Source organism: Magnolia sinica, chromosome 12, assembly GCF_029962835.1.
Source record: "Magnolia sinica isolate HGM2019 chromosome 12, MsV1, whole genome shotgun sequence".
Lineage (NCBI taxonomy): Eukaryota > Viridiplantae > Streptophyta > Magnoliopsida > Magnoliales > Magnoliaceae > Magnolia > Magnolia sinica.
The window spans coordinates 11,174,589-11,201,764 of NC_080584.1; the positions used below are offsets into that span (position 1 = coordinate 11,174,589).

At 38.3% G+C, this 27,176-nt stretch overlaps 1 protein-coding gene across 1 annotated transcript; it reads left to right on the forward strand.

Moving 5' to 3' along the window:
• Positions 1 to 1,730: 1,730 nt before the first annotated feature.
• On the forward strand, positions 1,731 to 27,171 carry LOC131219925 (probable LRR receptor-like serine/threonine-protein kinase At1g56140). Its single transcript, XM_058214911.1, has 10 exons — positions 1,731 to 1,769; positions 3,995 to 4,155; positions 6,181 to 6,252; positions 23,485 to 23,556; positions 23,639 to 23,710; positions 25,253 to 25,324; positions 25,419 to 25,490; positions 25,623 to 25,694; positions 26,118 to 26,185; positions 26,782 to 27,171. Exons 1-10 carry the CDS (start codon positions 1,731 to 1,733, stop codon positions 26,937 to 26,939), a joined length of 858 nt encoding a protein of 285 aa, XP_058070894.1. The 3' UTR covers positions 26,940 to 27,171.
• Positions 27,172 to 27,176: the final 5 nt, after the last annotated feature.

Below are 27,176 nucleotides of genomic sequence, written 5' to 3' on the forward strand. Positions count from 1 at the left end.
CTTTTTGGCTTTTCTAGTCATTTATTACATACTGCATTCAAAAGAAATCCATTTCATGGAACAAAAGCACCATGAGCAATAACAATATCACATATTGTAATTCTCCTTTAAACAATACAGGAGCAAGTAGTGGGCACATGTCAGTTACAGATACTTCACAAAATGAGACATTGGAGGTTGGACCTGAGAATTTGAAGATGTCCTTTTCATCAACATTTGGACAACTGAAACGTATGACGAATTCTAGAACAAGGGTGAGTTGCATTTTCTTTCCTGATTACAAGCTCCTGGGTTAATTAGCTTCAAAGTTTCTTGTAAATCGGGCTTCTTTGACATATATTACTCCAGAATCTAGGCCTTGTAATTAATTAAACCTTTACATATGCTATCCATTGGATTCCAGGACTCCTTGCCATGTCATTCAAACCCTTTTACATGGTTATTACTGTGTTTATAACTCTCGTAAATGGTAACATGCCTACCCAGGTGAAAGATTTGGATGTGGAACTTGAAAGTACTAAGCAAAAAAGTAAACAAAACCTGCAACAAGCCATCTTAATTGAAAGGGAAAGAGTTACTCAAATGCAGTGGGATATGGAAGAACTTCGTAGGAAGTATTTAGAGATGGAGTCGAAGCTCAAGTTCGAACAGGTTCCTTTTTTGTAATTCTTTTGACAGGTTCCTTTTTACCTTCTATTTCTTCATGAAATGATCTCTTAAATCCTTTCTATTCGTTATTATCCCATGAATATGATTATCTATTTTAGGATGAAAGGATTCATTCGGAGTTGGTAAAAGTGTCTGCCATTCATGAGGAGCTATTGGTACAGGAATTGGATGTTGCAAAAGAACAACTTAATAACCTGCAGAAACATCAAGAAGAGCTGGAAATGAAATCAAAAGCGGATATTAAACTTCTTATCAAAGAAGTTAAACATGCTAGATTGGAAAGTTTTAGGAGAGGCTTGAGCAAAGTGAAGTATTGTTTATTTAGAAATGAGAATGTAGGATACATTGTATGATTTGATTATTATTTGTAACAAACACATCGTTTTTTTTTTCCTGATTACATTTTATGTACTATTCCTCTCAGCATTAATTGTATTAGCTTAAATGAGTTGATCAATCACTGTAGGTTCTTGAAATGGTAACAAGCACCATTATTATAATTTTTTTAAAATTTTAAAATAGCTACGGATTTTAGCCGTAGCTTCTTTTCCAAAAACCGAAGCTATTGCTAACTTAGCATATTGCTACGGATTTCTTTTCACTTTCCACTATAGATATTATCCATAGCTGTAGGTATATGTCGCTACAGAAAGTCTAGCTACGGCTTCTATCCATAGCTATTAATACCTATTGCTACGGATTTAATCTGTAGCCATATGTTTTGACCTTTACTACGATTTTTTACACCACCAATTGCTATGGACGTGCTACGGACTAGAACCATAGCAATAGCTATTTAGCAAGGTAAACTAGAAATTGAGTGGGGCAAACTAGAAATTAAGCAGGGCAAACTGAAAATTGAGCAGGACAAACATGAAATTGAGCGGGGCAAACTAGAAATTGAGCGGGGCATGCTTTAAATTGATGGCTCATGTTTGCCCCGCTAAAATGAAATTGGTGGCTCATTTTAAGGCATGCTTTAAAAAATGAAGTAGATCCATGCCCAAGCTGCGGAGCCGAAAGTCGTTGTGACAACCTGTGCCGAGGTCGAGACCTTACAGATGGCCCTGAGGGTCTCCCTCTCCTCTTTGTTAATTCAGGTTTCTTTATTATTGCTTTGATTTCTTATAGCTCCATGCTATTTCACTTTTTCCCTTCAATTTGAACACTAAAAGGAAACAATTTGTGTTTCTCACATCTGATAACTTTTCAACATAAGAGAGATGTTTAGTTCATAAAATTGGTTCTTCAATTGACTATCAGAAAATGATGTTTATAAAGTTTCTATTCCCTCACTTATAGGTTAATTAAACATCCATTCCTTGCTAAAATAGCAGTTTGCCCCATTGAATGCAAACGATTGCACAAGCAGAGAGAATGCAAATGATTTGCTACGTCTTGTCCTGTAAGTGAAAAGCCACCCAATTTTCAAGAGTATATTAGGTGCACCCCATCCTCACCTAGAGTGATGCAGCCCTTACCATGAGGCATTTTTACAAACACCTGATCTGGAACTTCAAAAACCCACTATTTTATAAACAAAGACAATGGTTTTATAGGTGTTTTATCAAACACCTTATAAGTAAAAAAAAAAAAAAAGAGAGAGAGAGAGAGAGAGAAAAGGTATTTGTTTAATGTACATGTTTGCCCCGCTAAATTTTAGGTTTGCCCCATTGAATTTCTAGTTTGCCCCGCTCAATTTCATGTTTGCCCCGCTCAATTTTTCTTTGGCCCCGTTCAATTTTATATTTGCCCTGCTCAATTTCTAATTTGCCCCGCTTAATTTCATGTTTGTCCCGCTCAATTTTCATTTTGCCCCGCTCAATTTCTAGTTTGCCCCGCTCAATTTCATGTTTGCCCCGCTCAATTTCTAGTTTACCCCACTTGATTTTCAGTTTGCCCCGCTCAATTTCTAGTTTGCCTCACTCAATTTCATGTTTGCCTCGCTGAGTTTCTAATTTGCCCTGTTCAATTTTCATGTTCGTCCCGCTCAAAGGAGATCAAAGTTACATGGGCCCCACAGTTATGTATTTATTATATCCACAACGTTCATCCATATTTCGAGATATTTGGGTGCATTATATATATAAAAAAAGTATCATATCCAAAGATTAACTGGACTACACCACAAAGAGCAGCGGGAAAATTGATTTTCACCGTTAAAAATTTTGTAGGGCCTACTAAAACATATATTTTCCATCTAATCCATTCATAAGGTCACAAAGACTTCGATGAAGAGGAAAAACAAATTTCATAATGATCCAAAACTTATATGACCCCTAAAAGGGTTTTAACAGTAGACGTTCAATCCTCCACTACCTTTTACAGTGTGGTCCACTTGATAGCTAGATCTGTCTTATTTTTCGTCTCAAGCCTTAATACGAGCTAGTCAAATAGATGGGCGGTTTGGATATAACACATACCTCATAATGGGACCTACGAAATGCCGTGGGGATTACAATGGAAAAAAAAAAGCTAGTGAGTTAGGGTCAGTGGGACTCTATAGATACGGATTATAACCGTAGCTTCGATATATCGAAAGTCTTTCGACATTATCGAAAAGTCTAGAACTGTATAGCAAGATTGCCTATAAAATCCTGGAATTTTCGATACACTATTGCTACGGATTATAACCGTAGTGATAGCAGCAGCAGATTGCCCAGCGGCAGTGCCGCGGCAGTCTGTGTTTTTTTTTTTGTTGTGTTGCTTTTGTGGGTCCCATCATGAGGTCTATGTTATATCTAAACCGTCTATATATTTAGCAAGCTCATATTAAGGCTTGAGACGAAAAATAAGGTAGATCTAACCATCAAGTGGACCACACTGTAAAAGGCAGTGGGGAATTGAACGTCTACCATTGAAACCCTTTTAGGGGTTACAGAAGTTTTGGATCATTATGCAATTTGTTTTTCCTCTTCATCCAAGTCTTTGTGACCCTATTCCTGTAATGTGGTGCAATTGAGATTTGGATATACCTCATTTTTCGTCTCATATCATAAAATGATGTGGAAAATATATGGACGACATGGATGCAAAGCATACATCATGGTGAGGCCCACGGAACACCGACCACCGTAATTGGCTGGTGGCGGGGGAGTACCCGATCCTTTTCCGTGGGAGGAGGGGTAGTTTCGTCCTCAAATTCGTTGTCCGTACGAGAAGGTCTAAGTTCCTAAACTAAGTTTGTATTGTCTCACAAAAAACAGCTGGATAAAAGATGGAGTCTACAATCCCAAATTTTTCTAAAAGGGCTTCCGAAACCATTTTTTTAAACAACTAGGGTTTCGAAACCCTAAAATCTCTCACCCAAACTCCGTATCTCTAGATTTTTGGAGATTTTGTTGCCAAAATTGTCTGTGGAAGTATTTCAAGATATCATTTATTCAAAGAAAAAAAATGGGGAATTCGATATTTTTTCTCATGGCGCACCACTGTCAATCATGGCCCACCAAATTCTACTTCGGATCACGCAATCCGCTTCTACAGGTACCGATATCCCATCTCTTATGTGGATTGAAAGCTTTTCTCCTTTTTTATTTTATTTTTTCGATTTTTTCAGCTAATTACGCATTGAAAAATGATAAAATCCCGCAATAAAACACGAGAAAGACGTTAATATCGGCGATATCGCAAAATATCGTGCGATATTATGCGCTATATCGCATGTTCAAAGAATTCTGGAAATTTTGGTATCTCTGAGGGATTTCGTGTCGGTGGCCGATAACGATAATATTGGCTGATAGTATTGATATTTCGAACACTGGTGTGAGCTACTTCCAGGAAGGAGTTAAAAAAGACACAAATACCCGTGGGTTGAAGGGCTACAAAGATGAAAAAACCAAAACTTTCGGCCCTTTCCATGACTAATTATAGGGGTAAAAGTGGCCAAACGCTTCTTGCATTATGTATAGTATAGATATGGAGCTTTTCTCAACTTCTCCTTTCGTAGGATATTCATTAGATGCAACCACTGTCCCATCCCTTGGCTTTGGTATATGGCCTATCAACGTGGTGGCCTGCTACATCAATAATCCTAAACACCCCATTTGCTTACCATGTACCATGAGGGGCGTGCTCTGTAGACCTTCCATGCTGCATGCTGCATAGTAGCATTTCTCATATGTCATTGTTACTGTTACACGATAAGAGGAATGATAAGACGTGTGACCCAATGGATTTGCAAGGTATATGCAGGCTTACGATTCTAACAAGTGGGGCTGATGCATGGTTTGGTAATTCAACCATTGATCTGTTGCATTCCACTGTGGATGACCATGCTTAAAAAATCTCCCAGATTGGAAAACCCTAGCCAGCAGTCTTGGGAATTTCTGCATTTTGAATGTGGACCATTGTGGCATTTCTCTTCTTAACAGTCAATTAATTTGTAGGCCACAAATTGAATGTCTATGATTGCCCTGTTGAAGACATTCTTGGCGCATGGTCTGTACATGGCGGGACACAACATACCAGGGGTCTAGATTATTGAAAGATGGGCCCTGCTTTTCAGAAATGCAAACCCACCGGAAAACTATGCAAAACGTTGGTTTGTTTTTTGGGAGAGATACTGATTATTAAAGGCCAAAAGGCCTAAAGAAGAAAACAAAAAAAGAAAAGAGAAAAGGAAACACAACACAACAAAAGAAGAGTGAAAATACAAACAGCCGCTTAAGGTGCTCATCCTCTAATACAATGATTAGCCCTACTAATAACACCAAGGAATGAACAGCTCTTATTCCGAAAGCAATGCTCATTCCTTTCATCCCACAAGCACCGGAGGACAACAAGCATCGATGATCTTTATCTGGATCTCATGGGTTGCGGGACAGAATGCGCAATTCTCTTTTAGAATAGACCTTTGATCCATATGATTATACAACAACTAATAGGATCATTTTATAAGGTTATAAATATGCCCTTGAAACATCGTCACAGTTCTCTTAAACAGTTTGTCTTCTTTCTGATAGTATTAGAGCAGGTTGAATTCTGTTTTATTTTGCACTTCCACATTTCAAAACAATAAAATAAAAATTCTAATTACTTTTTGGAGCTTGCGCGATTGACCTAGACCACTCATCTATGCAATATTTGTCTGAAAATCCACTATTTCTTTGCTTTCAGAGAAGCTTAACAGGGATAGTATAACTCAGTATGGCGTTGCCAAAATGGATGTACGACTCAGCTTATTTGATATATCATACCCAAAACCTCCTATCAATGACTTCTATATATTCATTGGGAGCTTTGCTGCATAATCCTTCTAACCAAGTGATGCTTCAGCTCCAAACTGCGCTTCGGACTCACACTCTTACATACATTTTGATATGGATGCTTCCCCACTCTTGTACCTGAATTTATTGCTTCTTCGCTTCATACTTAATGCAACTGTGATTGGGTGTTAGATGCAACGTGTTGGCAATCTCCAACATTTTACACGTTCCTAATGTTGGACTAAATCGTCTTTCCATTTACAAGTTTACTGATCCTTTTTTTTTTTTTTTGGTTCGTGTTCAGGGGTTTGGGTAGTAATAACTTCTCCGGTTCGCTCCTTCATGAGCTAGGGAATTTGGTCAAACTAGAACAACTGTAAGTTCATGTTTATTTTTCTAAGTCCTTTCACCATGTGTGCATTTGGATGCGCTATTGTAAATTAATTCAATAAAGTGGAAACAACCAAAGGTGCGGCATCATTTTGTTTCATAATGATGACCAAACTCCTAATCATGTTTCGATGCATTTCAAGTTGGATTTGAAATGATTGTAATGGTGTGGTGATTTGGAGAGACTAGTCCCATATTATGAATGGAGCGGGGTTAGCCCCACGTTGGTCATTTCCTCTATGTCAGCTTGGGTTATCAAGATTCATTTCTACTGAGTATCCAAATGCATGTTTCATCCTCTCGAACAAACGCCATCAAATCCGTTGCAGATTTCAGTTTTCCAATCACGGAATGCATATATGTGGTAATATTACTTATAGAAATTCTCTTCTAGACTTCTTTTGTTGTGACATTCTTGTCCAGGATATGTGGAGAGTAGTACTTAGTATTCTTCTTCTCAATGATGAGAAAGCATGAGCAGACTTTCTTTTTCTAATAAACTTTCTCAAGCGGACATTGCGTAGATGCAGCGGAGTTATGTAGGCAACCGGTAGCCACACAAATGTATGCTATTCTAAAATGCAGTATCTAAAACAAGGTTACGTGGACTGCATGTTTCTCATGTACATGGTACATGAATGGTTATTCAGTATGTTACACCTTCCAAAATGTGGTACACAAGTAGGCTCATGGGTTGCTACATATATTAAGGGGCTGTTTGGTAGAAGCAAAAGTTCAGCCCCTGACTGTTTGGGACTAGACTAACCTGTCTAAGGTTTTTCTAGTATTTTTTTTTTAATCACTGAAACCAAGAAAAGCCAGAACATGGTCTCATTTTTTAACTGTTGGAGAGCCTTTTTTGTTCCTAAAATAATGTCTGAGTTGCTTGTCTCTATTATGGTATGTGCTAGACTATTTGAGTAGAAGATGATTTGATGATTAGGGAGTGGAGAAAAGAGGAGTGAGAGAGAAGAAGAGAAATGAAGAGAGTTTGGGAAAATGTTGTGTATTTGCCAACATGCTCTAACACACAATGTTTTATTAGAATAGAACATATAATACACTGCAGGAGGAGGAGAAAGCGTGCACATGCACTTACATTAAAAGAGTCACTAACCTAGGGCTGTACACAAGCCAAGCTAGCTCAAAAAGCTCGCTCATCTCGACTTGACTCAGCTTGAACAAAGATTCGAGGCAAGCCAAGCTTCATATGACCCAACTCGTTTCGAAAACAAGCTGAGTTCGATCATAGTGGATCATGACTCGACTTGACTTGAACTCGGTTCGAAGCTCAAACTCAGCTCAACTCGAATAAATTATTCATTATATATATATATATATAATTTAAAAATTAAAAAAATAAATTAAAACTTAAACACTACTTGTTTGTCCCTTTCTTACATCTTCCCTTAACCCAACTCGTTGTGAGCTCCACAGTCTCTCTCTCTCTCTCTCTCTCTCTCTCTCTCTCTCTCTCTCTCTCTCTCTCTCTCGGTCGCTCGACTCAGCGTTTTCCTGACTTGTCTCAGCCATACGGCCTGCACTCGGTCACTCTCTCGAGCTCTCCCTTAGCACCATCAACAAGGTATCTATATGGCTTTATCTAATATTTTATATATATATTATTAATTGAATATTAATTGGGAGTTGGGTTAGTCAGTTGGGTTGAGTGGCTGTGTTGAATTGGGTGTGGGTTGGGTCGGGTTGCTGGGTTGAGTCTGGTTGGGAGCAAGCTCGACTCGACTCGAGGTAAGCTTGCCTCGACTCGATCCACCAGCTCGCCTCGAGCTTGACTCGAAAGGTTTGGCAAACAAGCCAAGCTCTAATGGTAAGCTTGAAGCCAAGCTCGAGCTCGTCCTCAAGCTCAAGGAGAGCACGAATGAGTTTAGCCAAGCTTGGCCTATCTCGACTCAACTCAGCTCGATATACAACCCTACACTAAACACACACACCATACACTAATACTCTCTAGACTCCTCCTTAAGTTGGAGCATAGATGTTGATCATGCCCAACTTGTCATGAACACGATGAAGAACATCTCGACTTGAAGACTTTGTAAGAACATCAACAAGTTGACATCGGATCGAACAAAAGAGGTGATGATTTTGTTAGAGGCAACTTTCTCCCAAATAAAGTGACAATCAACCTCAATGTTCTTAGTGTACTCATGGAAAACCGGATTACGAGTAATATGGATAGCCGCTTGGTTGTCGCAATGAAGAGGAATAGGAGCCGAAGGAGAATAGCCAAGTTCTTAAAGAAGGGTGCGAAGCCACATGAGCTCGTATGTCACATGAGCCATAACATGATATTCTGCTTCAACTAAGGATCGAGTAACAACCGGTTACTTCTTGCTCTTCCATGTGACAATATTGTCACCTAGGAAGGTATAAAAGTTAGACGTAGAGCGGCAATCATAGGTACTACCTCCACAATTGACATCGGAATAGCTATAAAGAGGAAGATAACCATGTGACTGAAAGTGGAGGCCAAGGCCTGGGGCTGATTTTAGATATCGAAGTATGCGATATACAATTGCGAGATGCGAAGAATGGGGAGCTTGCATGAATTGACTAACAACGCTCACCGCAAAGGAGAGATCTGGGCGAGTAATAATCAATTAAATGAGCTGGCCTACAGGGTGTCGATGCATCCCGGGATAAAAAAGGAGAACACTATCATCTAGCTGAAGCTTTTGCAAAGTATCCATGCGGGTAGTATCAGGTTTGCATCTTAACATGCCGTTCTCCATGAGAAGATCGAGTACATATTTTCATTGTGACAAGACTACCCCGGATGATGAGCGACCAACTTCATTAGGAAGTAGCGAGGAGGACCAAGATTATTGATCTCAAACTTGGTCTTCAGAAATTCTTTGACATCCTCCATTCTAACCAAATCACTGCCAGACAGAACAATATCATCCACATACACAATGAGAACCATGATGCCCGTTGAATGACAACACATAAAGAGGGAATGATTGGCATGGCAACGAACAAAGCCAAACTTGTGTGAGATTTACTCATTGGGCTATCGAGCTTATCCGTTATTATGAATATTAAATTTCAGGAAGATGGTCTAGTAGGGAAGGAGAGTAGACTTTTAGGCATCTATCTTCTATATACCTAGTTTTAGTTTCCTTTTTTAGATGTTTCGGGATTGATTGTAAAGAATTTATAGTAGAAGAGTAGATGAGACTTTGTATTATAGTAATAGTGGTTTGATATTTTGATTTGTGGATATTTTATTTAATGGATTGATTTTATGAAAGTGTACATGTTGTAGAATGATATTACATGGTGGATCGTAGTTTATAGTTTATATTTATATTGTATTTAATTCATGCCCCTGGATGCGGGAGGGTCTGGCCAACCTGGGTGCTGGATTGAGTGGCATGACATAATTTGATACGAGTTCTTTTGTTAGTTACAACTAGTGTTTAAGTTATTGACGAAAAGTCAATAATATCGATGATAATATCAGTGTCGCTAGCATTGCGACACCGAAACCCTCTTTTTTCGTTTCTCTGCTAGTTATTGACAAATTGTTAAAGATTTTTAGAGTTTTTGCAATAAATAGAGTTGTCGAGCGATAAATTCGCTACAAGGTACCTAACTGGGTCACAAGCTACAGTAAATACAAAAAAAATTTAGAGAAAAAAAAGAAAAAAAGAAAAAACTTATAAGTGATTTCGGTACTTGTAGAAGAGGTACGCCTGATCGGAAGAAGAATTCGGTGGGCTAATCAATCGATCAACAACAGTTTTGCACCAGTCTTCCGCAGGTACGAAAAAACCTCCCATTTTCGTTTTTTTCTTCGAATAGAGGAAATTTTTTAGAATCAACGGGGATACCGATGAATAATCTATGATTTCCCCTTAAGAATTTTGGTTTGAGACAGAAACCTAATTCCCCCTCTTGAAATGGCATTGAGAGACCCTTTATTGTTATTATTTTTAATTTAATTTAATTTAATTTTTTTAAAGGAAGTAGAAAAAACATGGTGTAGTGTGCGAGTCCCGACTAGTGACTCATGGCTACTTTCGGTGTTCTGTGGGCCCTACTACGATGTAATTTTTTTATCTGCACATTCCATCTATTTTGGATGATTGCTTTGTAGAATGTGTCGAGAGAATGAGTTAGATCCTCATTTTATGTGGACCACACCACAAGAAACAGTGGTGATTGAATGCTTACCATTAAAAAATTCTTAAGCCCCGCTATACTATTTATTTGCCATCCAACCACTTCATTAGGTCCACATAGACCTGGATGAAAGGAAAACACAAATATCAGGTTGATCGAAACTTTTTTGGGGCCTAAGAAGTTTTTAATGGTGGCCATTCAATGACCATTATTTGCTTTGGTGTGGTCCACCCCAGAATTGGATCTAAGTCGTTTTTTGACCTATCCTAAAATAATCTGCCAAAATGAATGGATGGTGTAGATATACATCTCATATCATTGATGTAGCCCCATGGTCAGGGTCCCACCCAATGGCAGATTGTGAGGAAATCTGATTTCCTACTAAGTTACTGATATTCTCCTATCGTACTAGGTAAACTCTATTGGGCCCACCGTGAATGTATATGGTTTATCCACGTAGTCCATTTGTTTTTCCAGCTCATTTTAGGGGTTGAAGCCAAAATTGAAGTATATCCAAAGCTCAATTGGACTACACCATAGGAAATAGTGTGAATAATGATTTCCACCGTTGAAACCTTGCTAGGGCCCACAATGATGTTTATTTGTCATCCAACCTATTCATAAGATCACAAAGACATCGATGAAGGGAAAATACAAATATCGGCTTCATCCAAAACTTCTGTGGCCCTCAAGAATGCTTGAATGGTATACATTCAATTCACACTATTTCCTATGGTGTGGTCCACTTAAGCTTTGGATATGCTTCATTTTTGTGCTAAAGCCTTAAAATTATCTAGTAAAATGGATGGATAGAGTGGATAAAATACATAAAGCATGGTGGAGCCAACAGAGTTTACTCAGTACCTAGAGTTTTGATGATGACATCACTTCACGTATACCTTTGTGTACGTATCAGAGGAGGAGGCAGGCCACACCGATTTCTCTGTGACTAGTTGAGTACCCATGATCATGTTGAAGACCTTATGTGCATGTGTGAGCATCTGGAAGACCCCACATTAGGAAGATGCTCTCTTCACCAAGGTATTCCGTATCAGTAACGGTGGCCGTAACGGTCACCACCATTACCGATACGGGGACGTAAAGGTTGAGAGTGTTGCATCTAGCTATCTAGAAAATCAAGAATAATGTAAATATTTGAAATATGTATTCATTTTTTGTTTTGAACATGTTTATGGTAGTGTAACGGTCCGCTCTTTGGTGAGAGTGTTGTATCTAGCTGTCTTGTGAATTGTTTAATATGATTATGTCTCTAATGTTTACACATCACAATCAAGCATTAGAACTAAAAATCAGAAAAAGGCATAAATAGTTTTTTCAATTTTTTGAAAAAAGGCCCTCGTAGATTCTATTCGCTCAAATCACTTCAATCCGTTGTTTTAATCTTAAAAGCTATAGTAAGAGTGGTCGAAATCTGTTGTAAAATGATATAAGAGAGTTTTTGGAATGAGAAAAGTGAAAAAGAGGAGAAAAATGAATTTAAATAGAAAAAAGTGATCGTTTTTTAACTGTTACTCCCGTAACGGTCTTTACAGCCATTATAACGGCTGATACGGTCTCAAAAAACTAACTGCCTCTTTTCACCCCCATATCGCATAACGGTCATGGCTGTTACGTATACATATCGGCCTTTACGGGTATATTATAATGGATATGGAACACCTTTGATGTAGAGCGGGTCGTGGACAGTTACATGGCCAAGATGGATCAGAAAAGGCCCGGTCGACGACAGAAGTGATCCAGACCATCGAACCTTAAATCGGGCATATCTTGCAATCCGGAATGAGTTATCTGACGTAAAATATATGATTTTGGGGTAGAACAAGCTACTGAAGCCAACCAACCCCGCTATGCCGGGTTGCGCAGCCCAAAATTGCGAAAAACCCCTGGATCGATGGTCGTTTCCCCGTTTTAATTTCGTTTTTACTATAAATAGTAAGTTTTAGTTTGATTATAACTCTTTATCCGTCGGGCTTTAGGAGTTGCGCCCAACGTGAAAAGAGCTTAGAATAATTAGGAGAACGGTTTGGTGAAGCCAAATAGGACACTTACTATTTTTGGCCGAAAACCTTGCGCACTAGTAGACATCACGACCGTCTATAAAGAGTAAGTTTACTATTTATAGTAAGTCGTGGATTCTAAGAGTTTGAGTTGTAGTTTGATTCTAATTTCTTTCCCATTGCTTGGTACCCCTATTTAAAGGGTTGTGAACTCGTTTTTATTGATGAATTAATCAATTTCGAATTTATTAGAATTTATATCTATTTTCTGCTTTCTTTCCTCGTGGATTCGAGAAGTCTCTGTGAGGAGTCCAGAGAAGCTCCGTGGATTCGGAGTAGTTATCCTCATCACGTTCATCCCTGCGTCAACCTTGCTCTTCACTTGGTTTTTGAGAGAGAGAGAACCCATCTTCATGTGATTTGAAGGTGACTTCATATCAATTGGAAGAAAGATTAGTGCGAACCTAGTCTTCATCAGTGGAGGTGCAAGGCCTCCATCTATCATCCACATTCTCATCCCTTTGTCAACCATTAAGGTATTCTTCAAGTTCTTCAATCTTCTCCATCCTAAGTCATCACTATTCTTTTGATCCTTATCCCTTATACATATATAAACAAGCCAAACCCTATAGACCCAAAACCTCACAAACCTAGCCCATATGTGTGACCGTACGACCATACGTGTGAACCCATCAGGTTGGCCATATGGCCACACTCTTGTCCCTTTGGCTTTTCGATACCCTGCATCAAAACCCTACTCTCTTTTCCAAACCCTAACCTTAAACCTATAAATCCAATTTTCCTATTTCCCCAAATTAACAAACCCTAGTTCTTCACATTCTTCAATTAAACTCAAATCCTTACATTCCCTCCATCCAAAACCCTAATTCCCTTATCCTAGTACCTAAATACTTTAACCCCTCTACCCAATTTACCCCATTAATACTAATTCCATGTTTTCCCCAATTTCCCCAAACCCTAATTTCACTCTAGGTAGTATTAGATCTTCTCCTTTGAAATAGGCTTTACCCTATACTATTTAGATGTCCCTACATCCATTAGATCTAATTCTCCTTATTTAATGGTCTTGTAGGATGATGTTTGGTAACTTAGGCTAGAATTATGCATGATCTTCTCTTGGGATTTTGGTATTTGTGATGATGATATTAAATTTTTTTATATATAAATTTATTAATTAAGTTAATTTTGCTTATTGATCCCACATTATATTAAGTTCATGCATCGGTCCTACATCAAGTTTACTCCATACACAACCCGCTTCCTATTTTGAGGGACGCCGGTTGCCTGCGAGAGCCTTTAAAGAAGGGTCTGCTATGGAAGGTAGGTGGGGCCCATCGTGATATTTTCGAGAAATCCACCCCGTCCATCTGTTTTTCTCGATCATGTTAGGACTTAGGACATGGGCCCAAAAATGAGGTAGATCCAAAACTCAAGTGGCCAGATGAACAAGAAACATTGCAAATTGAACCTCCACCGTTGAAAGATTCGTGGGGCCATAATAATAATAATAATAATAATAATAATTATTATTATTATTATTATTATTTTTGTCTTTTTCTTGTGATTTCAGTTTATCCCACTAGAAATGACCTTATGAATGGTATGGATGGCGTATAAACATCACAGTGGACCCTAGGGAGGTTTCAATGCTAGGCATTTCCCTACCCACTGCTTCCTATCGTGTGGCCCACTTGAGCATTGGATCTATGTCATTTTTAGATCCATTTCCTAACATGATTTGGAAAAACGGATGAGCAGGATCGATTTATCACTATCATCATGGTGGGCCCCACCTAGCTTCATGGTAGGGCCTTCTTTGGAGTACAATTTGCCCTCGATTTTAGAGCAAGGATTGGTAGAGGATTGGGTACCACCCCCACTAGACCTAGCTAGAGACGAACAGTCCTGTCAAGGCTATGTGGGGCCATCGTGATATGTGTGTTTTTTTTTTCCCAAACCGTCTATCCACATTGAAAGATTATTTTAGGTCATGATCCCAAAAAGGAAGAAGATTGAAGTCTCAAATGGCCCACACCACAGGAAGCAGTTGTGATAATGACCCTACCGTTGAAACTTTTCTAGGGCCCACCTATGAGAATATTATGTATATGGGTGTGAGAATTTTGTGTATATGAATTATTAGTTGTAATATACTATGTAAGAGAAGCTCTAAATAAGCTTCCTAGTACAGTCTTGTAGAGTGGTTATTTAAACCCACCTTTGGGTTGAAGAAATATAGAGAAACATTCTCCAAATTCTTGAGTTTACATGGTATCAGAGACATCATCCACCCGCCGCAGATCTCTGCCATTCCAGGCAACATCGTCGTCATAGCTCCACTCCTCCATTGATTCTGGTTGGCCTATGCTTGCCGCACGACGTACCGCACGATTGGCCACACTTCCAGATCTGGCGAACACCTCTAGATCAGCCACACCTCCAAATTCGATGACACATTCAGATCCGGCCATACCTCTAGATCCGGCCACACCTCCAGATTCGGCCCGATTTGACGAATATCTTCATTGAAACCCATCTCTGGCTCACCACCTCTAGATCCATTGATCTGAGATCTGTTGAACCTATCAAGTTGATTATTCGTCGGATTCAGTCCATCAATGACAGTGGCTCTACCTCTGCTCGTCAGATTCAGTCCTGCTCGCCTAGAAATCAGTGTTACATTTCTTCTTTGTGGTTTTTCTTTCTTATGGCATCCATGAATCCCTCTGGTAAGATCGAAACTATCCATGTTAGGTTGGATGGGACATTTTTTTTTCCCTATGACAGTTTCAATTCAAGCATTTTTTAGCAGGAAAGAGCCTCTACGGCTATGTAGATGGTTCTATGGGCAAACCAAAATATGAAAAAGGAACTCCTAGCGTAGACCACAAATAATTCAAAGGTGATCACATGGATCCTTAATAGTGTTGAGAGCAACATTGCAATTAACCTCACATTATTCAAGACTGCATCCGAAATATGGGCTTACTCGAATATGTGTTATCAACAATCAAATCATGCTCGTCGCTATCAAGTAGAGTATGGGATGTCAAAATTAGAACAAGGAGCTCCGAGTATATAAGATTTCTATTATAAACTTACCTCCCTTTGGCATGAGATTCAACTTATGGATCCAGTTATTCCCCCTGCGGCGGTAGAGACAATAAAGATACTTCACGACATAAGTAAATTGATGCAATTTTTGCATAAACTCCGTCCGGAGTTTGAACCAACCCGAGCCGCTCTGATGAACCGGCCTCAACTTCCATCCCTTGAGGTGGCTCTATCTGATTTGATGGCAGAAGAGACGTTTGAAAACCCTTGCTTCTATGACAGAGGTTGTTTCTGATGCTGCCTTCATTACTCGCAATTTTTCAGGAAAGTCACAAGACACGTCAAAAGTTAAATGTTTTGAGCGTAATGGTTTTGGTCATGTGGCTATTTGTTGTCCCAACAAGAAAGCAAATCTGAAATCTTCTGGACTCAATACTTTGTTTTGTTGATATTGCAAACAAAAAGGATATGATATAGTCAATTGCCTGACTCGCCCTCTCCTACCTCCTCGCTACTAACGACGTGGACGTACATTTCTGGCTCCCTCTGCTGAGAAGCCTGACTCATCATCTATGGCCCTATCAGTACAGCCTAATCTACTTTCCGTAGAACAAATTCAGCAAATCCTTCAAGCGATGGGTTCTTTAGGTTCGATAGGTAATATTGATCGTATAAATCCTTGGTATATTGACTCAGGGGCATCTAAACAGATGACTGGGAACCCTTCTTGTCTAACTGATTGTCTCTTATTGAGGAATGAGTTCCATCTACACTACGGATGAGAACCATTTACCTATCTCTCATATTAGGTCCTTGAAAGTCTCCCCTTCATTATCTCGCAATTTCTTCCTTCGCAAAGTGTTTTATGTTCCTAAATTATCTGCTAACTTGGTTTCAGTTGCTTAACTGGTGGAAAATAACTATTTGGTTTTGTTTTCTCGGTCTGGTTGTTTCATACAAGATCTGGAAACAGAGAAGCCAATTAGGAAGGGCCATAAGAGAGGAAGGCTATTTACTTTGGAGTTCGATCCTAGAGTTGTCTCATCGCGTTGTTTCTTTTTTCCATCTTTGCATGATATTTCTTTTGCTAATAAATGCTAGAAACTTTGGCATAGTCGTTTGGGGCATCCAAATTCTAAAAACATATTTTCTTTTTTAGATCTGGTCTTTTAAATGATGAAATCAATATTAGTCCAATTTCCATTGATATGAATTGTGTTATTTGCAAAGTATGTAAATCTCTGCATTGCCATTTTCATTGAGTAACTCTCGTACTCAGAATTTGTTTGATCTCGTTTATATTGATGTTTGGGGTCCATCTCCCATCATGGCTCCTGGTGGTTCGTTGTATTACATCATCTTTGTGGATGACTTTTCAAGGCACACTTGGATTTATTTCATGAAGTACAAGTCTGAAGCATTCTCATGCTACAGACAATTTTCCTCATATGTGGATACCCAATTTGCAAAGAAAATTAAAATTCTATGGTCTGACACTGAGGGAGAATGTCTTTCGAGTTTAAGACTTTTCTAAGTTCAAATGGTACTATACATCAGCGAACGTGTCCTCACACACCGGAGCAGAATGGAGTAGCAGAACGAAAGAATCGGCACATTACTGAGGTCACAACTACCATGATGGAATATGCACATGTTCCAAAATTTCTCTGTGTTGAAGTAAAATCAATGGCTATGTATTTGATCAATCGATTACCTTCCAGTGTTTTGGCCAACCAGAAAACTCCCACGTTCTTCCTTCACGATAAAGATCCAGATTATAGTCGGTTAAGAGAGCTTGGATGCATTGCTTTTGTTCATCTTCCAGAACGAGAACGGGATAAATTAGTCCCAGGGTAGCTAAATGTATATTTCTTGGATATGGGGAGCATCAGATAGGGTATCGTTGTTATGATCCATGTGCTCACCGTGTTCGTGTGTTTAGACATCGTGTTCGTGTTCGGTGGATCGCCTGCTGTTGCGTGGTACGGTGTCAGTTTGGGCAAGTCCATGAAGAGGCCGTGGAGAATGTCGATTTTAGCAATTTGGTGGGCTGTCTAGATCGAGAGAAACAACAAATGTTTTAACAATATCTCTAATCCTGTGCTCAGTACCATTTTCAATTCTAAACGCATGATCGTAGAATGGGTTGTTTCCGATGTTAGGATCAAGGAGTTTGATCTTTTCTGTTTAAGGGCGCTGTAAGGTCCGCTTTCTCACCGATGGAGTTGATTATGATGAGACATTTGCTCTGGTGGGAAAAATGAAAATAGTTTGTTCCTTGATCGCTATAAGTTCTTTTAAAGGTTGGCAACTTAGTCAACTCGATGTCAAGAATACTTTCCTCCATGGGAATCTCAAAGAAGAAGTTTACTTAAAGCAACCTCCCGGTTATAAGTCCAAGGATCCACAGTTAGTTTGTAAGCTATCTAAAGCTTTATATGGACTCAAGCAAGCACCGAGAGCATAGTTTGAAAAATTCCATATGGTGTTAACCACGACAGACTATTCTCAAAGCCAATATGATTCATCACTATTTATTCTCAAGTTTGATTAAGGTCTTGTTGCTTTATTGGTCTATGTTGATGATATTCTCATCATAGGAACTGATGCTCAAGGAATTGCCGATCTCAAATCCTTACTTCACTCCTCATTTCATATGAAGGATATGAGGCCATTAACATATTTTTTGGGTTTTGAAATTTCTCATAATACTTAAGGTTATCTCATGAGTCAAAGGAAGTATACTTGTGATTTGATTAAGGTAGCAAACCTTACAGATAACAAGACCCATGAGACTCCTCTAGAATTAAATGTCAAGTATGGGAAAGATGACGGAGACTTTCTCTCAGATGTTACATCTTATAAGCAAATGGTGGGGAGATTAGTGTATCTCAATATGTCTCGTCCTGATATCCCATATGCAGTTCATGTTGTTAGCTAGTTTGTCGAGGCACCTTGCATATTGCATATGACGACAGTTCATCGCATTATTCGATACCTTCGAGGTACCCTCAATCAGGCGCTTCTCTTTCCATCATCGCACGCTTTACAATTATCTGCTTATTCTGATGCAGACTGGGCAGGTTGTCTCATTTCACGACGATCCACCACTGACTATTGTGTTTTCTTGGGATAATCATTGGTTAGCTGGAAGTGTAAGAAGCAAAGCACGATATCTAGATCCAGCACAGAAGCCGAATACCGTGCAATGGCAGAAGCACGTAGTGAAATTACTTGGTTCCGGGGATTGTTGACAAATCTTGTGATTCATTTGTCTTTGCCAGCTCCATTATATGCTGACAATCTCAGTATGATTCAGTTGGCTTTCAATCCAGTATTTCAGGAGTGCAGTAAACATATTGAAGTTGATTGCCACTTTGTGAGAGAAAAATACATAGCTGGAATAATTTCTTTTCCTCATGTGACATCAGATCTACTACTTGTTGATTTATTTACCAAAACTATGACCTCAGCCTGTCATAGGTTTCTTCATGGCAAACTGATGTTGGTTCATTATTCCACATCAGTTTGAGGGGGTGGGAGAATATTATGTATATGGGTGTGAGAATATTGTGTATATGAATTATTAGTTGTAATATATTATGTATAGAGAAGCTCTAAATAAGTTTCCTAGTATAGTCTTGTAGAGTGGTTATTTAAACCCACCCCTGGGTTGAAGAAATATAGAAAAACATTCTTCAGATTCTTTGAGTTTACACCACCGTGATGTTTATTTGCTATCCAACTTGTTCATAAGGTATAGACCTGGATGAAGGGAAAACATAAATATGAGCTTGATCCAAAACTTCTGTGGCCCCCAAGAGGTTGGTAGGCGTTCAATCCCCACTGTTTCTTATGGTGTGGTCCACTTGAGCCTTCGATTTGCCTTCTTTTTGGGGCTCATGCCTTTTGATCTGCCAAGATGGATAGACGATGTGGATAAAACACATACATCAAGGTGGGCCCCACAAACCCCTACCAGGACCATTCATCTCTAGCTAAGTCCTGTGGGGGTAGTACCCAATCCCGCATCCTTTCTTTTTCCTTTTTTCTTGGTAGTGGCCCATCTTACCTGACAACAATTGCATGATCCAAGCCACTTGTATGAGGAAGGGATCCAACAACCTCGTCTCAAAGATAAGTCCAATCTATCATAAATATGAGTCTGGATGAAGGGAAAATATAAATATCAGCTTCATCCAAAACTTTCTAAATATGGAAATATGTGTATTTAGGCATGTTGTGAAGTTTCATTGAAAAAATTCACCATTTTCCACATGTTTCCTCCTTTTTCTCCGCATTTTTGGTTATCAAAGATATTATTGGTGAGAATGATATTATATCTTTATCTCCAGCTAGCGAAACTTGTAGTAGCAATATAGATAACTCAAACACTGGTTACAACAACCAAAAGTGGCCTCTTCATGAACTTGATATAAAGAATACATTCATCCATGTAAGCTTCCAGAAGAGGTTTATATGGCTATTTGTTTGAGTTTGTATCTTGAAGGGGAGAGGGGCAAAGTTTGCCACCTAAAAAAGTTCATTATATATTAAAATAGTCCTTTAGGGCATGGTTTGAAAACTTCAATAATGCAACAATATTTTAGTGACGTTTCATAGACCACTTTGTCTTTGTTAAAAGGTGTTACAGTGCTACTACCATCACAGTAGTATATGTGGAAGACATTGTTCATCATCATCATCATCATCATCTAAGGCTTATCCCAATTGGTTGGGATCAAGAATGACATTGTTCTTATGGGGGACAATAGTATTTGAAAGAAGGATAATTCTAATGGTCAAATTATATTTGAAAGAGGTGTTTGATATAAAAGATCTTGCCCTCTGAGATACTTCCTTGGGATTGAAGTTGCTAGATCATGACATATTTATCTCTCAAAGGAAGTATTTCTTGATCTTCTTACTAATTTGGGTATGCTAGGAGCAAAGCCTGTAGTTTCTCCTATTCAAGTCAATCACCAACTTTATGAGGAAAAATCATAAATGCTTGGAGATCTAGGTATCTCTCAATGACATGTCAGAAACTCATTTAGTTAATAATAACTTGACTAGAGATTGTGTATGTAATTAGTATGGTGAGTTAGATCATGCATGCTCTTTGTAGTCATCATTTTGAAGTAGCGTATTCCATTCTTCGATATCCCAATTATTATTATAGGAAAGTGTTTTTATATTCCAACCAATGTTTTTAGTATCAACGATAACAGCTGATATATCCCATGATATATCTTGCACCCCACTTAGGGCTTGATTGGGAGCTTGTAAATAGAGGTAAATAGGAAATGGAATTAGAGGTAAATGAATTGAGAGTAAATGGCTTACTTAATTTTTTCTGGATGCCAGTAAGTTAAATGCATTTGAAATCCAAATATTTTGTTTGCATGAAGTAAATGAGAGGAATTGGAATGCGTAAATATTTTTCAATATATTCACAGGAACATATATGATATCCCAAATCAGCTTTAATATTTCAAATTAGTGTACATATGTGATGGTTAATAGAATGATTGTAATAAGCCCATTAAAATATATAATTTAGCCAAAAATGGAAAAAAAATTGAGCTTCAAGTGGGCCATAAATATAAGGATCACAAACAAGCAACTTGCTAACGCTTTTTAACCATCCATTTAGATGGTCAACCTTTGGATGGTTTGGATCATTCTATTAGTGTGATTTTGGTGATGTGGCCAGTAATTGAATTGTTTCGGAGTATCATTTGCATGCCATGTGTATAGCGGACATGTGCTTAATGCCACCTTTGTTTACTTGTGCAACCTTACAAGGGAGCTAAAAAAAGGCATTTCACCCCATTTACTTCCAAATCTTCTCTTGTAGAGAGGATTTCAGTTACATTCCCATTTACTTCCATTCCATTACATTTCCATGCATTTACTTCCATCCAAACACACCTCAAATACCATTTACCTCCATTTACTCACAATTCCCCCTATTCACCTTCATTTACTCCCATCTAAATGGCCCCTTATGCGATATAAAATGCATAGGTAGTGCCCATATATCCCACCTATTCGATCCAGTGATCATTTTTTTTTTGTAAATCATGTTAAATCAATATCAAATGGTTACAAATTCATGATTCTTCATGTTTTGCATGGACAATCATGGATTTGGAATTTCAATGTTGAGATTTGGACAAGATGGGCTGAGTTGCAGAAGGAGGGAAAAAAATCTAAATTTTCCGATCCTTAGTAAATTGGTTGTAATCTATGTCCAAATTCAAAATCAAACATGTATGTATCCTGACCTAGTGATTCTAGGTAATTTGGAGATTTTTCAAAATAAATAAATAATAATAATGTACTTTTTTTTCCATTCTAAATTACACTTCAATCAATGGTCAATTGGCCCTCGTTTGAGAGTATTCAGGAGCGTTTGATGAAATCATCTACCACGTACACTCTAGTTTTGGGATTTTTGGGAAAGATGGGCCGATTTGCAAAAAAAATTGGGGAAAATTAAAAAATTTTCCGAAATTTCTCAAACCGGAGAGGATGAGTAGTTGCGTTATGTTAGAAGGTATCTTCACTAGTATCATTATACTATGACCTAGACATAGTATTGTTGGTTTGTGAGTAACAATACTATGCCCATCTTCGTCGAGATGGAGATGATGATTTTGAGCCACCATGTAGCTCTATATGGGTCTGAGCCACAACCACATGCATTATTTAGAATGTATTGCTTGTGTTTCTATACATGTATTCTTACCTTTGTAAATTATATGAATAGACTTTGAATATACTTGCATCAGTTCAATCAAATAGCACATATATTAGGACCCCATATAGGAAACCTACTATGTGCACTTGTTTTTTATGATGTTTTGATGTCAAAGTGTGTATTGATGTTTTTTTTAACAATCTTTGTAGTTTCATCAATTCGACCAATTTTCCAATGTTTCCCCATGTTTCTCAACAACAACGATACATTACGTGATACAACTGATATATCACGTGTGATAATCAATATGTATCCATATCCCAAGCGTGCGATACATTACACGTGATAACGATACGAAAAACATTGATTCCAACCATGGCAATTTGAATGTTAGTGACCATTGCGATGTTGATTGGGTAATTTCGTCCAATGACAGGAGGTTGGCTAGTGGATACTGCTCCTTTATAGGAGGAAACCTGTGACATTGAAAAGCAAGAAGCAGAGTGGTTGCTAGGCGATTTACTGAAGTTGAGTATAGAGCAGTGGATCACATGACTCCAATCTCTTCTTCAAGAAATGGGATTGGAGTCTAGCATACCCATTCCTCTCCACTATGACATACAAGTTGCCATATGCCTTGCCAACAACCCTGTCTTTCATGAACGGGCTAAACAAACAGAACCTGATAATCACTTAGTTAGGGAAAAAGTGATGGGGAAATTATTAACCATGCTGTTCATCCAATCAGAAGATCAATTAGTCATTGTCTTCATGAAGGGTTCTAGGGATATTTGAGTTAGCTGGGCTAGCCGGGCAAGCGTCTTAGATATACATCAGCTTGAGGGTGAGTGTTAGAAGTGTATGTAAAAAAAAAGTGTTAGAAGTGTACCTGTATATGTCGCTCCTGCAGCTATTCTGTGGCACCAAACAGTTTGGTGCTCCTGTAGTGTACTGTATTTAGTGTTTATCTTTTATTGTTTGTGATCTCTTTTTAATGTCCCTCGTCTCTCTTAGATCTTATCCATGTAACTAAATAAAGGGAGGGAGGATACGAACCACCACACTAACTCTCCCTCAACTTATTCATTCCTTCCAATTCTGTGGTACACGATCTTTTGGGCACCAATTGAACATTGCAATCTTTTCCCAACACACTAAGTGTTGGCACTAGATGGCCCATATATAGTTTTCAAAGTTTTCAAAAAGAATGAAGAGAAATCTCTGGGAGAAATCTTACAGTCGAATCTATGATCTGTTTTCACTTTTACAGTTACATCGATAGTTCTGGAGTGAGCGGTGAAATTCCTTCCACGTTTGCCAACCTACAAAACTTGGAGATCTGGTAAGCAATTGTGATTATACCATTCTTTCCATTCATAAAAGTATATTACACCAGAATTTACATGGAAGTTCTTGGGTTTCAGGCGGGCATCCAACAATCAGTTCACGGGCAAGATACCTCACTTCATTGGGAAATTGACAAAGCTTACAAGTTTGTAAGATAGGATTATGAGATTTTCTTTTATCTTCACCACTTTTTGTGCTTTTATTGAAGAAGGCCTACATCACACCATGAAAGTAGAGCTCCCAGGTGCATAAGATGCTACATGTTGACCGACTAACATTTTTAGCTAGAGGACCTAAACACCTTTACATAGATAGGAGTCTTGGGTCACTATCAACAGATTACTAATCTGGAACTAAACCTCCATGATGATAACATAATAATGACTGATACAAAGGAGTATGAGTAAAGCTCCAGTAAAATAAAATAAAATGCCGTGTTTGTATTCTTTGTGGAGCGAATGATAGTTGTAGATAGCTGTAGTTTCTAACAACAGAGAAGAGAATCAAATCTCTTCCTCTAATTTGATTTACTTTCCATGTATATCATTGTACATCTCTATATAAACCTTATTAAGGTAAAGCAATGTAGAGAAGAAAAAACACTAAGGAATTCCCCAAAACTTATCTTTGTTATCAGCAAATGGCTGTGACAATTAAAATATGATATGTTCCTTGATATGCCATGTAATCATTTTTTAAGGACATCCTTTAATGGATCCAAACCTAGGAAACTATCATTTTTCTTTAATGAATTCAGGACATCTCTTTTAGGATAAACATTACGTTGGTCCATGTAGGTGGAGAGGCCAGTGATGTTTCTGTTATTGCAGCAAAAGAGGGTGTTAGTTAGTCAACTCTTTATATCAAGAATTCATACCCATTATCTTGAATTTTTTTTTTGGGTCATATTATTAACATTTGAATCACACCTAGCAAGCTCATCTGGCATTGCATGCTAGATTTTTGTCATATTATTAACATTTGAATCGTGCCTGGCAAGCTCGTCTGGCATTGCACGCTAGAGATCTTGAACTTTTTGAAAATTTCACTTCTTAGATGACGCACAATAATTAGGCTAAAGTGAAGTGTTGTGCGTGCGTGTGTTGACATGTGAGTGGTGTTTGGTAAACATGTATTGGTGAGCTCCTATTGTTTTTTGCAAGCAACTCTTTTGGTCTGAAGGCGGAATAATTGTATGCCTTCATGCTTTGAGGTTTGCTTGACAACTACCCTTCCATGACCCTACCTTGCTACGTTGCTCATTGAGGCAAGCGTGTAATAGTTGGACTGGGGTGAACACTGGGTGGATTCATGCTAGTGTTAGTCATGTAAATGTGAGCCTCTACCATCTCTGGTTTCAAGAGACCGTTGAAAGAGAAAGGCTGATGTCTGGTGGGCAGCCAATCATATAAGATGATGAACCAAATAAGATGATAATGTTCAATAAATGTTCATGATGGAGGAAGGAAGGTAGCAAAACTAGGGTTAGAAAAATCCTGGCTTTGATACCATGTTATTGGAGAAGAGCATGAGAAGGGAATTTGGGGAAAGTTGATAGTTAGGGAGCTAATAACATCCGTAACTATTTTATTAAGAAAACAGTATGGTGCCCTGAGGAAGCACTGAAAGTAAAATATACAACATTTATTTCTTTCTAACACTTCTAACTCTGCAGTTAGTTCTTCATGCAGGTGGCTTTGGGGGAACTCTTTTGAGGGTCCAATACCTTCTAGTTTATCTAATTTGACCTCAATGCAAGATTTGTGAGCGTTTATACTCCTTGGTGATTCTAATTCTTAAAATGTTTTTGGGCCATTACCTCTGTTATTTTGCTGACTTTACAGTATAATCATACAGGCGAATAAGTGAAGTTTCCAATGGGGGCTCTTCATTAGCTTTTATTAAGGATATGAAGGATTTAAGCATCTTGTAAGATCACATGGTCCTGATAAATGTATCAATACTTGTTTTTTTTTTTTTTTAAATAATAATTTATTATTCTCTTCATTTTTTATGAGAGTTGGAATGATGTTGCACAAGCGGTTTTCATGTTTTCTACCGAATCTTGAGAAATAATATGATTTCCGGTATTATTCCATCCAACATTGGAGAGTACCAAGCATTGATGCAGCTGTAAGTCATTCCTATTACGTGTATTTTGTGGCGACACTATTATATTCCATTTGTTGACTGAGGAGTTATAAGATCCTCTTCTGTAGGTGGGGCCAATGCTTCAATCAAAATTCTCCCGGATCAGACAATGATAATCCCTTAATCAGCTGCCTACAAATGCAAATTTTTATTTTTTTTTTTGAACGAAATACTGCAAAGTAGGCGGAAAGGGACAGATTATATGGCTATGATATTTCAATTTAAGAGTTCTTTAACACATCCACCATTTGGAGTTGAACCCATCAGATCAGCATTCTGGACCGTTGAAAGTTCAAACATTGGCCCTATTCATACAGTCGTGGCCTGAGGATTATATATTGATGCTTCACATATCACATCTCACCTTTGTTATTTTCACCATTCTTATTTTTTGTATACTGGTAGAGATTTGAGCTTCAACAATTTGAGTAGCGAAATTCCAGCCTCTCTCTTCACTTTGAGTTCTCTCACTTGTAAGAACAAACGTGCATTGACTATTGAAGATCCTAAAATAGAGAAATGATCCGATGCTCTCAAAGCACGACAAGTTATAGTGCTCCTAGTTGCATTGGGACATTTGGGCAGTCTGTCAATAAATCCGGAGTATTCATTGGGTTGGGAACCCAATTTTCATAAGCTACCGTGAAAAAAATCACACCAATCAGATGGTTCAATCCATCCATAAGTTGACCTACTCTTTAGGATTGCCTGACAAAAATGATGCTTTAGAAAGAAAAGTAAGTGATCCGTGATGGTCCCCAACTAATGGATGTCCCAAATTGTTGGTTGGATCTATTTTGACATAAACAATGTTGACTGTTCTTTTTATATGCTATTGATCATATGCATAGAATTATCCGATCGGTGCAATATTTGCATGGTCGTCCATAACATGTGTGCCAGATCTAATGGACAGTTCGAAGTGATTTGTTGGACTTATCAAGTGGCCTGATGCATCTAGGACCACTATAACTTACAGATATTTACAGCACTGGATCATTTGGCCCTAACATATAGTCCTTAATTTTATTTGATATAATCTATTGTTTGTTGTCTTCTCAATGGGAAGATTTCTTGGAAACAACAGGTTATCTGATACACTGCCTGCTCAGAAAAGTTCAGCACTCCTTAATATGTATGTATGATCCAGCTGGTGGGCCCTGGTGCAGCTACTATTGTCCTCCCACAGATGGCAGGTGGGCCTCACCATGTATGTCTCGCAGATAAAAAAATCCGGCCGGTCTGGTGAAGAAGTGGGTCAAGAATTTTACATGTGTGGCCCGCCTGATGTCTCATGTTTCTCTGATTCATTTTATTAACTTGACGGACTTGATTATTTTTACTCTTTTAGGAAATTGCTTTGGGTCTTGATTATGTTTATTAACTTGACAGCAATTTTATTCAGTTTCAGTATATGAGGAATTGTAGGAACCTCAATCCAAGATTTGCACATTGTACTCCGTT

What these genes read in the sequence shown, in the direction of transcription:
- LOC131219925 (XM_058214911.1), top strand. Translation starts at nt 1,731, where the DNA reads ATGGCCCTGAGGGTCTCCCTCTCCTCTTTGTTAATTCAG. An exon ending in TTGACCTCAATGCAAGATTT is followed by an intron (nt 25,325 to 25,418) that starts GTGAGCGTTTAT and finishes ATAATCATACAG; the next exon opens with GCGAATAAGTGAAGTTTCCA. An exon ending in ATGAAGGATTTAAGCATCTT is followed by an intron (nt 25,491 to 25,622) that starts GTAAGATCACAT and finishes TGTTTTCTACCG; the next exon opens with AATCTTGAGAAATAATATGA.